At 50.4% G+C, this 13,897-nt stretch overlaps 1 protein-coding gene across 1 annotated transcript in view; it reads right to left on the minus strand.

Moving 5' to 3' along the window:
- Nucleotides 1-605: 605 nt before the first annotated feature.
- Nucleotides 606-13,897, minus strand: part of LOC139451864 (mucin-2-like) — a 52,584-nt gene continuing 39,292 nt past the window's right edge. Inside the window, exons 10-13 of the mRNA XM_071233158.1 lie at nt 6,250-6,597; nt 4,718-6,058; nt 3,031-4,488; nt 606-2,726 (exon numbers count right to left, since the gene is read on the minus strand). Of these exons, the coding sequence (XP_071089259.1) occupies nt 606-2,726; nt 3,031-4,488; nt 4,718-6,058; nt 6,250-6,597 (5,268 nt within the window). The remainder of the gene's footprint in view (nt 2,727-3,030; nt 4,489-4,717; nt 6,059-6,249; nt 6,598-13,897) is intronic.

Here is a 13,897-nt window from a genome sequence, read left to right on the forward strand (position 1 = left end):
AATTCCTATTGATAGAGCGACTCTGTGCCTTTCATATGGCGCAGAAGCATATGCACGTCTATCATTAAAACGGTATTCATTCGCAGCGTGTGTCTGAATGGACAGGGAGTCACGTGGGAGACTGTGTGTGGGGAAAGCGTATGACAGTGGGATATTATATCTGTAACTTCTTGTCCGTGAATCACTGTCCCCCAAGTGTGTTTGCTCTAGCCGACATTCGGCTCATGGGGATCTTCACAGTCCCTTACTGCTCATTTGAGAAATCGTTCGCACCTTATTAAGCAATGAAACAGAATGCCCATTGAGAAGACTCACGTTCTCGTGTTTGTGGTGTCGGGGGGTCATGGCCCGCTCCTAGAAAGTCTCAATCGCTCGGAGGGGCAGGGGAAAACGATGCCCCCGGTACATTCATCCCTAGAGCTAATTGAGCAGTTAGCTTTCAGGTCTGGCCAGGACTTTTAGCCTTACACAGGTGTTCGAGCCATGAATTTGATATGATTTTATTTGTTGGGATCGTCTTCTTTTTATTGCGTTTCTATCTGTGAGCTATCACTTTCACCGGTACAAGGGAAAGGGTATCTGGCTTTACAGGAGGCGGGGTAGCATTACGGGGCTGCTCGGGGGTTGTTGAGAAAGCACACACTCTCTCTCCCTATTCCGCTTGTTAGAGGGCAGATTACGCTACGAGTTGACCAGGGTGAGAAGATGAACGGGGTGATGTGTCGGTATGGGGGTACCTGTGGAAGGACTGGGGTGATGTGTCGGTATGGGGGTACCCGAGGAAGGACTGGGGTGATGTGTCGGTATGGGGGTACCTGTGGAAGGACTGGGGTGATGTGTCGGTGTGGGGGTACCTGTGGAAGGACTGGGGTGATGTGTCGGCATGGGGTACCTGTGGAAGGACTGGGGTGATGTGTCGGTGTGGGGTACCCGAGGAAGGACTGGGGCGATGTGTCGGTGTGGGGTACCTGTGGAAGGACTGGGGTGATGTGTCGGTGTGGGGGTACTTGAGGAAAGCCTGGGGTGATGTGTTGGTATGGGGTACCTGTGGAAGGACTGGGGTGATGTGTCGGTGTGGGGTACCTAAGGAAGGACTGGGGTGATGTGTCGGTGTGGGGGTACCCGAGGAAGGACTGGGGTGATGTGTCGGTGTGGGGTACCTGGGGAAGGACTGGGGTGATGTGTCGGTGTGGGGTACCTGTGGAAGGACTGGGGTGATGTGTCAGTGTGGGGTACCTGGGGAAGGACTGGGGTGATGTATCGGTATGGGGGTACCTGTGGAAGGGCTGGGGCGATGTGTCAGTGTGGGGTACCTGTGGAAGGACTGGGGTGATGTGTTGGTGTGGGGGTACCTGTGGAAGGACTGGGGTGATGTGTCGGTGTGGGGTACCTGTGGAAGGACTGGGGTGATGTGTCGGTGTGGGGTACCTAAGGAAGGACTGGGGTGATGTGTCGGTGTGGGGGTACCCGAGGAAGGACTGGGGTGATGTGTCGGTGTGGGGGTACCTGGGGAAGGACTGGGTGATGTGTCGGTGTGGGGTACCTGTGGAAGGACTGGGGTGATGTGTCGGTGTGGGGTACCTGAGGAAGGACTGGGGTGATGTGTCGGTGTGGGGGTACCTGGGGAAGGACTGGGTGATGTGTCGGTGTGGGGTACCTGTGGAAGGACTGGGGTGATGTGTCGGTGTGGGGTACCTGTGGAAGGACTGGGGTGATGTGTCGGTGTGGGGTACCTGGGGAAGGACTGGGGTGATGTGTTGGTGTGGGGTACCTGAGGAAGGACTGGGGTGATGTGTCGGTGTGGGGTACCTGTGGAAGGACTGGGGTGATGTGTTGGTGTGGGGTACCTGGGGAAGGACTGGGGTGATGTGTCGGTGTGGGGTACCTGTGGAAGGACTGGGGTGATGTGTTGGTGTGGGGTACCTGAGGAAGGACTGGGGTGATGTGTTGGTGTGGGGTACCTGTGGAAGGACTGGGGTGATGTGTCGGTGTGGGGGTACTTGAGGAAAGCCTGGGGTGATGTGTTGGTATGGGGTACCTGTGGAAGGACTGGGGTGATGTGTCGGTGTGGGGTACCTGTGGAAGGACTGGGGTGATGTGTCGGTGTGGGGTACCTGTGGAAGGACTGGGGTGATGTGTCGGTGTGGGGGTACCTGTGGAAGGACTGGGGTGATGTGTCGGTGTGGGATACCTGGGGAAGGAGTGGGGTGATGTGTCGGTATGGGGTACCTGTGGAAGGACTGGGGTGATGTGTCGGTGTGGGGTACCTGGGGAAGGAGTGGGGTGATGTGTCGGTGTGGGGTACCTGTGGAAGGACTGGGGTGATGTGTCGGTGTGGGGTACCTGTGGAAGGACTGGGGTGATGTGTCGGTGTGGGGGTACCTGAGGAAGGACTGGGGTGATGTGTCGGTGTGGGGTACCTGTGGAAGGACTGGGGTGATGTGTCGGTGTGGGGTACCTAAGGAAGGACTGGGGTGATGTGTCGGTGTGGGGTACCTGGGGAAGGACTGGGGCGATGTGTCGGTGTGGGGGTACTTGAGGAAGGACTGGGGTGATGTGTCGGTGTGGGGGTACTTGAGGAAGGACTGGGGCGATGTGTCGGTATGGGGTACCTGTGGAAGGACTGGGGCGATGTGTCGGTGTGGGGTACCTGTGGAAGGACTGGGGTGATGTGTCGGTGTGGGGTACCTGTGGAAGGACTGGGGTGATGTGTCGGTGTGGGGTACCTGTGGAAGGACTGGGGTGATGTGTTGGTGTGGGGTACCTGAGGAAGGACTGGGGTGATGTGTCGGTGTGGGGTACCTGTGGAAGGACTGGGGTGATGTGTCGGTGTGGGGTACCTAAGGAAGGACTGGGGTGATGTGTCGGTGTGGGGTACCTGTGGAAGGACTGGGGCGATGTGTCGGTGTGGGGTACCTGTGGAAGGACTGGGGCGATGTGTCGGTGTGGGGTACCTGTGGAAGGACTGGGGTGATGTGTCGGTGTGGGGTACCTGAGGAAGGACTGGGGTGATGTGTCGGTGTGGGGTACCTGTGGAAGGACTGGGGTGATGTGTCGGTGTGGGGTACCTAAGGAAGGACTGGGGTGATGTGTCGGTGTGGGGTACCTGTGGAAGGACTGGGGCGATGTGTCGGTGTGGGGGTACTTGAGGAAGGACTGGGGTGATGTGTCGGTGTGGGGGTACTTGAGGAAGGACTGGGGCGATGTGTCGGTATGGGGTACCTGTGGAAGGACTGGGGCGATGTGTCGGTGTGGGGTACCTGTGGAAGGACTGGGGTGATGTGTCGGTGTGGGGTACCTGTGGAAGGACTGGGGTGATATGTCGGTATGGGGGTACTTGAGGAAAGCCTGGGGTGATGTGTTGGTATGGGGGTACCTGAGGCAGAACTGGGGTGATGTGTCGGTGTGGGGTACCTGTGGAGGGACTGGGGTGGTGTGTCGGTGTGGGGTACCTGTGGAAGGACTGGGGTGATATGTCGGTATGGGGGTACTTGAGGAAAGCCTGGGGTGATGTGTTGGTATGGGGGTACCTGAGGCAGAACTGGGGTGATGTGTCGGTGTGGGGTACCTGTGGAGGGACTGGGGTGATATGTCGGTATGGGGGTACTTGAGGAAAGCCTGGGGTGATGTGTTGGTATGGGGGTACCTGAGGCAGAACTGGGGTGATGTGTCGGTGTGGGGTACCTGTGGAAGGACTGGGGTGATATGTCGGTATGGGGGTACTTGAGGAAAGCCTGGGGTGATGTGTTGGTATGGGGGTACCTGAGGCAGAACTGGGGTGATGTGTCGGTGTGGGGTACCTGTGGAGGGACTGGGGTGGTGTGTCGGTGTGGGGTACCTGTGGAAGGATTGGGGTGATGTGTCGGTGTGGGGGTACCTGAGGAAGGACTGGGGTGATGTGTCGGTGTGGGGTACCTGAGGAAGGACTGGGGTGATGTGTCGGTGTGGGGTACCTGAGGAAGGACTGGGGTGATGTGTCGGTGTGGGGTACCTGTGGAAGGACTGGGGTGATGTGTTGGTATGGGGTACCTGTGGAAGGACTGGGGTGATGTGTCGGTATGGGGTACCAGTGGAAGGACTGGGGTGATGTGTCGGTGTGGGGTACCTGTGGAAGGACTGGGGTGATGTGTTGGTATGGGGTACCTGGGGAAGGACTGGGGTGATGTGTCGGTATGGGGGTACCTGTGGAAGGACTGGGGCGATGTGTCGGTGTGGGGTACCTGTGGAAGGACTGGGGTGATGTGTCGGTATGGGGTACCTGGGGAAGGACTGGGGTGATGTGTCGGTATGGGGGTACCTGTGGAAGGACTGGGGCGATGTGTCGGTGTGGGGTACCTGTGGAAGGACTGGGGTGATGTATCGGTGTGGGGTACCTGTGGAAGGACTGGGGTGATGTGTCGGTGTGGGGGTACCTGGGGAAGGACTGGGGTGATGTGTCGGTGTGGGGTACCTGTGGAAGGACTGGGGTGATGTGTCGGTGTGGGGTACCTGTGGAAGGACTGGGGTGATGTATCGGTGTGGGGTACCTGTGGAAGGACTGGGGTGATGTGTCGGTGTGGGGGTACCTGGGGAAGGACTGGGGTGATGTGTCGGTGTGGGGTACCTGTGGAAGGACTGGGGTGATGTGTCGGTGTGGGGTACCTGTGGAAGGACTGGGGTGATGTGTCGGTGTGGGGTACCTGTGGAAGGACTGGGGTGATGTGTCGGTGTGGGGTACCTGTGGAAGGACTGGGGTGATGTGTCGGTGTGGGGTACCTGGGGAAGGACTGGGGTGATGTGTTGGTGTGGGGTACCTGGGGAAGGACTGGGGTGATGTGTCGGTGTGGGGGTACTTGTGGAAGGACTGGGGTGATGTGTCGGTGTGGGGTACCTGTGGAAGGACTGGGGTGATGTGTCGGTGTGGGGGTACCTGTGGAAGGACTGGGGTGATGTGTCGGTGTGGGGTACCTGTGGAAGGACTGGGGTGATGTGTCGGTATGGGGGTACCTGTGGAAGGACTGGGGTGATGTGTTGGTGTGGGGTACCTGGGGAAGGACTGGGGTGATGTGTCGGTGTGGGGGGTACTTGTGGAAGGACTGGGGTGATGTGTCGGTGTGGGGTACCTGTGGAAGGACTGGGGTGATGTGTCGGTGTGGGGGTACCTGTGGAAGGACTGGGGTGATGTGTCGGTGTGGGGTACCTGTGGAAGGACAGGGGTGATGTGTCGGTATGGGGGTACCTGTGGAAGGACTGGGGTGATGTGTCGGTATGGGGTACCTGGGGAAGGACTGGGGTGATGTGTCGGTATGGGGGTACCTGTGGAAGGACTGGGGCGATGTGTCGGTATGGGGTACCTGTGGAAGGACTGGGGTGATGTGTTGGTGTGGGGTACCAGAGGAAGGACTGGGGCGATGTGTCGGTATGGGGTACCTGTGGAAGGACTGGGGCGATGTGTCGGTATGGGGTACCTGTGGAAGGACTTGGGTGATGTGTCGGTGTGGGGTACCAGAGGAAGGACTGGGGCGATGTGTCGGTGTGGGGTACCTAAGGAAGGACTGGGGTGATGTGTCGGTGTGGGGTACCTAAGGAAGGACTGGGGTGATGTGTCGGTGTGGGGGTACCTAAGGAAGGACTGGGGTGATGTGTCGGTGTGGGGTACCAGAGGAAGGACTGGGGCGATGTGTCGGTATGGGGTACCTGTGGAAGGACTGGGGCGATGTGTCGGTATGGGGGTACCTGTGGAAGGACTGGGGTGATGTGTCGGTATGGGGTACCTGTGGAAGGACTGGGGCGATGTGTCGGTATGGGGTACCTGTGGAAGGACTGGGGTGATGTGTCGGTATGGGGTACCTGGGAAAGGAGTGGGGTGATGTGTTGGTGTGGGGTACCAGAGGAAGGACTGGGGCGATGTGTCGGTATGGGGTACCTGTGGAAGGACTGGGGCGATGTGTCGGTATGGGGGTACCTGTGGAAGGACTGGGGTGATGTGTCGGTATGGGGTACCTGTGGAAGGACTGGGGCGATGTGTCGGTATGGGGTACCTGTGGAAGGACTGGGGTGATGTGTCGGTATGGGGTACCTGGGAAAGGAGTGGGGTGATGTGTCGGTATGGGGGTACCTGTGGAAGGACTAGGGTGAATTGTCGGTATAGGGTACCTGGGAAAGGAGTGGGGTGATGTGTCGGTGTGGGGTACCTGTGGAAGGACTAGGGTGATGTGTCGGTATAGGGTACCTGGGGAAGGACTGGGGTGATGTGTCGGTATGGGGTACCTGTGGAAGGACTGGGGCGATGTGTCGACATGGGGTACCTGAGGAAGGACTGGGGTGATGTGTCGGTGTGGGGTACCTGGGGAAGGATTGGGGTGATATGTCGGTGTGGGGGTACCTGTGGAAGGACTGGGGTGATGTGTCGGTATGGGGGTACCCGAGGAAGGACTGGGGTGATATGTCGGTCCGGGGTACCTTTGGGGAGGGCTGGGGTGATGTGTCGGTGTGGGGGTACCTGGGGAAGGACTGGGGTGATGTGTCGGTGTGGGGTACCTGAGGAAGGACTGGGGTGATGTGTCGGTGTGGGGGGTACCTAAGGAAGGACTGGGGTGATGTGTCGGTGTGGGGTACCTAAAGAAAGCCTAGGGTGATGTGTTGGTACGTATGAGAGCATTGAGACTGTGGATCTGGGGCGGATGTAGGGGATGGGGATATTTAGTGGATACATAGTTAGTGACGAAGTAGGAGATAGGAAAGAATAAATGGAGGTGGTTAAAGTGAGGAGTTTTTGTCTGTTTTATTATGTTACATAGTTTTGTAGGTATGGGAGAAAGGGTTTCTTCTCCTTTGATTTTTGTTTGGTTTGTTTCTAGTTTCAATTTTCCTCGTTCTAGGTTTTGATTTGTTTGTTTGGATTTTGCGTGTCTGTGTTTTGTTTTAATGCTGTTGTGTTGTTTTGCTTTTGTTTCGTATCTGTTTGTTCTAGTTGTGGGGTGGGGTGGATGGGGTGGTTCTTCTTAGTGGGGGTAGGGATAAAAGTACATATGTGATTAGGGAGTCATTTCGGATGATGCTGATAAAATAGTTAATTTGAAGTGACCAGCACAGGTAGGGTACTCTGCCAATCTGGACGATCACCACGTCACAATAAACAATCCCCTATCGTATGATACGTGCAGCTTATCGACATCAAACCTATCACGTCTTGATAGAGTTGTAATGAAGCTATTGTTATTCCCTAGCCTTAATGATAAACAGCGCTGATCATAAGGAAAGCGATAACGCAAACAGACACAAAACAGCCACATCATAATCATAATAAAAATAATAATAATAATAAAATTAAAATAATAATAATAATAATGATAATAATAATAATAATAATAATAATAATAATAATAATTTTAAAAAATAATGTCGCAAATCCACACCCTAACGCATCTCAAACCGTTATTTGTACCCATCACTTAAACTATTTCCATACTCATAAGAAATCTCTACCAAAAGCGGACTCCATTGTAGGATTCCGACTAAATCATAAGCATGAGTTTGTGATGCTTTACAAAGGCTTTGAATGTTGTAACCCTGATCAGACAACTTTTGAACATGAGTCGTATTACGCTCTTTGAAATCTTCGTAGAAAGAGCACATCCGATTGTACCTCAAAAATTGTGAAATGTTGACACACAAGACTTGAGCCGCTGGAATATTGCCCGACATAAAGGGAATGCTGACTATTGGAAGCAACCCCTCGTGTAATGGGGGGGGGGGGGGGGGGGGGGGGGGGGCAGTCGTCTAAGGCGCCGCGATTCGCTGTGCAGAGTTGAGTCCCTTAGGCACGCCAGAAACCTATGATTGTGGGTTCGAATCCCGGTTCGCCCTGATTATGTTTCTAGGTTTGTCAGCTCCATACCCGTGCTCGTGGGTTTCACCGAAGTGGTAAACGTGTGAGGCCTGCATCACTTCGGGCTTTCCTCCCACATTAAGCTGACACGCCGCGATATAACTGGAATACTGTTAAAAGCGTTGTTAAACCCAACTAACTCACTCCATGCACAGATCCAAATATGAAACAGTTGAGGCCACCTCACTGGCCTCCCCCCACCCCCACCCCCCACCCTCAGTTCAGGTGGGCAAATCAGCAGAAAGGAACCGGATATCCGACCGCTTCTGAAATGAGTATGGTTTTACGCCGCAGGGTGCACAACTTTACGCGGGGGTGCACAAGTGATGCCATGGGAATGCCCACTTCTTGTCTTATCCCCATATTTCACATAGATGGTACCAGCGAGGGGGGCGAGCATTAAAACATTTGTTTTCCCAGGAAACCCCCCTATGACATCGGCTTTCATTTTTGACAAATCGTCCCCATCCTCTGAAGACCGAGATGTCATAGATCTATGGCCAGGAACGTTAAGGAACACAATGTCCCATGGATCAAGGAATTAGGGCCGGGACGGGTAACTCGGGTACCCGGGTCGGCTGGGTACTGAGTAGGACCCGGGTACCCACAAGACTACCCGGACCCGTGGTTAGTCACGTGATATATTGTTTATTGACAAAAAAATATCTAGAAGCCTATGGTTACAATAAAGTCACTAACGTTTTTTCTGACTATGCACCAATTCCTTCAGATTTTTTCATATGGTTGAATAAAGATATAACTTAATTCAACTTCAGCGTATGAATGACCAGATTGTTTAATACATGACTGTATCTAAATACGTTTTGCCAGGGCTATGCTAAAAATGCTCCCAATCGAACATTTTGAGACATCTCCTGAGACCTACAGTGAGTACCCGGGTAGGGTCGGGTAATAGGGTGGTGGGTACCCGAGTAGTAAATTTGGACTCGTACCAGCCCTACAAGGAATCCTTTGTCGTATTGGTTGTGGTGTCCAAGGTTCACAAATCAAATGTTTTACTTAATTGAACGTGGTTCTTTTTCTGAGATTGTCAAGAAAACCAAGCAAATCCCTGGATTTTCCAAATAGTATCAATTCCACTTGCCTCAAATACCCTCTGAGAATATAAAGAAAGCCCTTCCATTGTTTTCATGGATTATGGTTAATCTTTGAGACAGGGATTTGGTGGTATATGTACTGGACCCAGCAATATAATTTTTATCCCTCTTTCTACGGATTTCTATGGATCTTGGAATCCTCTACAAAAGATGAATGGACATATCTTCAGGTTTTAGAGTCAAGACAAAAGTTGATGTACTGATGTGCGATTTTGGCAGAACTTTTCCTCGTTTAGCATAGGAATTTCCGTTTATTATGTATAGAATTTAGAACCAGAATAAGGTCCCTCTTCTTTCCGTTTTTGATTGTTAGAAAAACGATAGAATGTTGATTTCGCACCAACATTGTTACTTTAGCTCGGTGGTAGTATTAGATTGCAATTAGCATTGAATAGCCTTACAATAGTAATACACAGACGCTCTGTCCCTACCGGAAATTCTGAAATTGTGCAACTGAAAAATGAACAAGCTAACTGAATACTGTATAACTGAAAAGGAACAGTGCTACATAGTTCTTAAAAGGTTCGTGGTATTTCCGGCTGTGATTGTGTAGTTGTGAACGTTTTTCGTGCCTTTGTTAAAATGTCTTTAGGTTTTTTGGTTGGTCTACATCCAAACGCGTGCGTGGGTTATAAAATGCGACACCTGGCATTCCATGCTCATTGTAACTTTTCCTTTAACGCATGCATAGATAATGTGGCTGCCCTCTTTTCCGATATGGCTTTGGTGTAAAGAATAGCTCAGTTATCTTGGTCTAACCTTGTCTGAGATCTTTACCACTGAAGTAGGCGAGGGTGTATCGGGTCTAGCCATTTCATTATGAATTATTCAATAAGTATAAACGTGGATAAAAGACTAATGCGAGTAAATATCACTACAAATGCACTTTCATTGTGGCATTTCAAACATAATTGAACTGTTCGCTTTAAGCCATTCACATATATCAATGAGATTACAGAACAGGCTGCAGTTTTGAATTTTACGATTTACTAAGACCAGTCCCAGACATTCTTTATTTTCGCCATTCATCCCCACATAATAGTCGCTTTTCATTCCCTACTGGTATGTGGCGAGTTGCATAATAAGGCATGCCACATTATGCTTCATAGTTGTGATTTATCGGGTATAACTGCCTTACATATTGTATTCCTTATGAACGACTTGTAACAAGTTTCCCTTACGCCACAGTCAGACCGCGTGATCGCCCGGATGTGAGTGCCCGGATGTGACTCTAGTGGGTGGTCCCCGAGCTCCACACAGCGCCCTTCCCGATCATGCTGAATGCATGTATTGTAATAACACCCTTTGAACAACCTAATTGACACTGTCGACAAATAGCCGCGAAGAAATGTTCAGCTTGTCTCTTCTCCCGTCGCCATAATAGAGAGATGGTTTAGTGGTATTAGCTCTACTCAGACTGTCGGATTTGATCGTGTTTACACTAGTAAAGAAGTGCCCTTCACACACCGCGTCGTCCAGTATAATAAGAAATAAACACTCGGAGATCGCTTCACAAACGATGCCCTTTCTATGTGACATTTAAGAAATGTTTTCATTTACAATTTAAGTCGCTGGTAATTCATCGGCCGATGTGTTGTATTTGACAGAAAAACATTTCCAGTGTATTCTACTCGCCGGTGTGTGGAGTTTGTAATGCGGTGTACCCACTCCGTTGTTCAACGCGCATTCTCTGTTTCCTATCCCAAACAAAATATCTTATTATAGAAAACAGAGAGAGAGCAGATTGACATCCCCAGCGACTTGGGGTGGATGTAATCACCTATCTACACACACGGGTGGGTTTGTGTATAACACACCCGTGTGTGCCACCCTCGTTGTCCCGCAAGGAATCCAGAGAAATCCTTTGATGTGCCGACAGAGTTAAGAAGGCAGGAGGTGAACTTAGTACGCGGGTCAATGAGAGAGTGAGGGAGGGAGCAGGGTTTAACAGCATCAGATTCAGATTCAGTTTAGATTCAGTTTATTTCTTAACGCCATTCGTTGCCGTGTTGTTTTGGTCGGGTGTTTCAGTTTGTGAGTGAGTGAGTTAATGTTGTTTAACGCCGTAGTCCGCAATATTCCATCTGCATCACGGCGGCCTACAGATAATCGAGACTGGGCCAGTCTCTAAAAGCATGAACAACGAACCGCGGAATTGGGGTACGATAAAAAGGAACCAAGTGAATCTAAGCCTATCCATCCGATCCCCATTCCTCTCGGCTCTAACGACTAGCATTAGTTACTGGGATCATAGGGCTGAAATTGATTTGTGCAAAGGGCCATGGGCTCCTCACAGGGCTGTGAAAGAAACGGAGTCTTGGGGGACAATGGCAACGAGGAATGTAGCAAGAGGGGGCAAATTATCCGTGATTCCTCGTAATCACTTTTGTCATTCTCTAACTCAAAAATTGTAGCGGTCGTAAAATTTCGAATCCCGTGAATGGATTCGAACCACCAACTTTCTAATCTGAGGTCTGACACCTTGTCCACATGACCAAAGCGTTAACCCCGACAGCAAACTGACACGGTAAGGATGTTATCTGTTGGATGGCCCCAAGTCCTGCTATGTTACAAGAACAATAAACACTTGACGGTATCACTCGACATATGGGGAAATTGGCATACAGTAGCACCTTATACAGCACTATGCGACCCATAGACTTTGTATTGTAGAACCCCGTGTGAATGAAGACTCTCACTGTTGTGCAATTAGGGCAATCGTTACCCGCTCGATTGATCTTCACCATACCATATGATTATTGTTTGTGTGTTTGTTCGTCGTTTAACACCACACACGGGAATAGTCCAGCTATATGCATATGCCGCGGTCTGTAAATAATCGAGTCTGGACCAGACAATCAAGTATTGAGATACGATGACATGCATGAACACGTGGGTTGAATGATTTGAATTCAACTTACATCAACTGCCACTTTTGCGGTGGATCACGTGATCAGCCATGGTTATAAGACATCGGCGCCCCCTGGCCGTTACTCTTTCATTACTCTTTTGTATGTCATTTTACTTATTTTAAATATCAATCATATTCCTGGATAATGACCATTCCTTACGTTTCACTAGTACACAGGCGCGCAAGTGTTAAGAATTTACTATAGCCAAAAGGCGTACAAGCATTTCAAAGATCATCCTATTAGTAAGTATCCCGTCACAGGTACGAGTATATAGTCCTGTCGTACAAAAACGACGCCACTAATACATGACCGGTCTGGTATACGTCATAATACATTCAGTCCAGTAACGTGAACATAAGGGACATTCCACAAACAGCAATGCTTGGAATGTATTCTAAGACATCCTGCCAAGTCGAGGCGGAGTGTTATTCAATGCACTATCCATTCATTAAGAGGCTAACATATTTACGTGGGATCTTTTGCGACAAACAACAGTTGTGTCACGCGTCTCGTTTACAGACCTCTAAATACTCACTGACTTTACGACAATCGGCAACAAGGAACTACATACATATATAAGATCTATTTACGCTGGAGAGATGTTCTACTGCAGCAAACCTGTTCTTGGTTTACCCGTGAAGATCCGGGGTAGAATGGGTCTTCAGCAACCCATTCTTGCCGTAAAAGGCGACTATGCTTGTAAGTGGCGACTAACGGGGTCGGGTGGTCAGGCTTGCTGACTTGGTTGATGTATGTCATCGTATTCCCATTGCGTGGATTGATGCTCATGATGCCGATCTCTGGATTGTTTTGTACAGACTCGATTATTTACAAACCGCTACCATATAACTAGAATATTGCGGAGTGCGGCGTTTAACAACAAAGAATCAATAGAAAACACTCGGTTTCCACCCCCATTATAGTGAGAATGATGGAGTTATACGTAATATTAAGAACTGCATAATGTACACAAGATACATATATATTATATGTGCGTGTTTGGTGTATGTGTGCTAATACTACTTAAGTGAAAACATGTCATTCCACCGATAACGAATATTACAGCAATGACAAACATTGCAAAGTGCGCTTTTCGCGATATTTCATGATTCTGTTTCAAGTGGCGGGGACCTTGTGGTCACTGTGGAATCCACCTGACCCTTCGCAATGACCCCTTTCGGATCAACTGTGAAAAATAGATTTTAATATGAGACTAATTATGCTCGCATAAACTTCGCCGAACATGACGCTTTTCGTGGACAGTGTCCTGTAGGGCTCGGTCCCTGATGTGAAAGAATTAACACTTGGATCGGTGGCCGAATTTGTTAGATTCCGCTCGTCGACGCGACTTGCTGTGAAATGACTGGAAGCAAACAGCGCCTTGCTGCGATCGTGAACCTTTTTATTGGACAATATTAGCCTCCAGCGGTGGAGGTGACCGTAGGACTGGACACTGGCCTGTTTCTATTGAGATGAACCCCTCGAAATATACATCCCATTCATCCTGCGGTGACTCCACTGTTCCCGTGGACAATGCACCGTCCATTGAATGGACAGATTCAAGGTCTTCTATCCATGTCTGTATGTCTGTCCAGCCATGTGTGGACAACGCCCACTACAACGATAGAGAAAGATGACCGTAGCTTATAGCTACTGATGACTATCACTCAAGGCAGGACAATTGAAGATTCGTTCCGAGGCAGAGACGCTGGTCATATCTTTATCATGGCTGCACAAGTACGTTGACATCAACAGGAAATTGGCACTAATGTCCTATTCCAGTAAAACGCTTGTGCCCTATCTGCGCGTTTAACTACCTATATGGCGTGAGGGGTATACAGCGTTTTTCGACCGTCCCTCTTTGCCCCATTGACCTCAATGTGCCTCCTCTCCCCTACCCAGGGGGATATCAGGTTGATTAGCGTCCCCTACGACCACCCCCGTCCGACATTAGTTCCACATACTAGTTCCATCTCCGCAAAATTGGGATATTTCAT

The sequence above is a fragment of the Haliotis cracherodii genome, unplaced genomic scaffold (genome assembly GCF_022045235.1).
Source record: "Haliotis cracherodii isolate W230 unplaced genomic scaffold, xgHalCrac1.p SCAF_9, whole genome shotgun sequence".
In the NCBI taxonomy this organism is placed as follows: Eukaryota; Metazoa; Mollusca; class Gastropoda; order Lepetellida; family Haliotidae; genus Haliotis; species Haliotis cracherodii.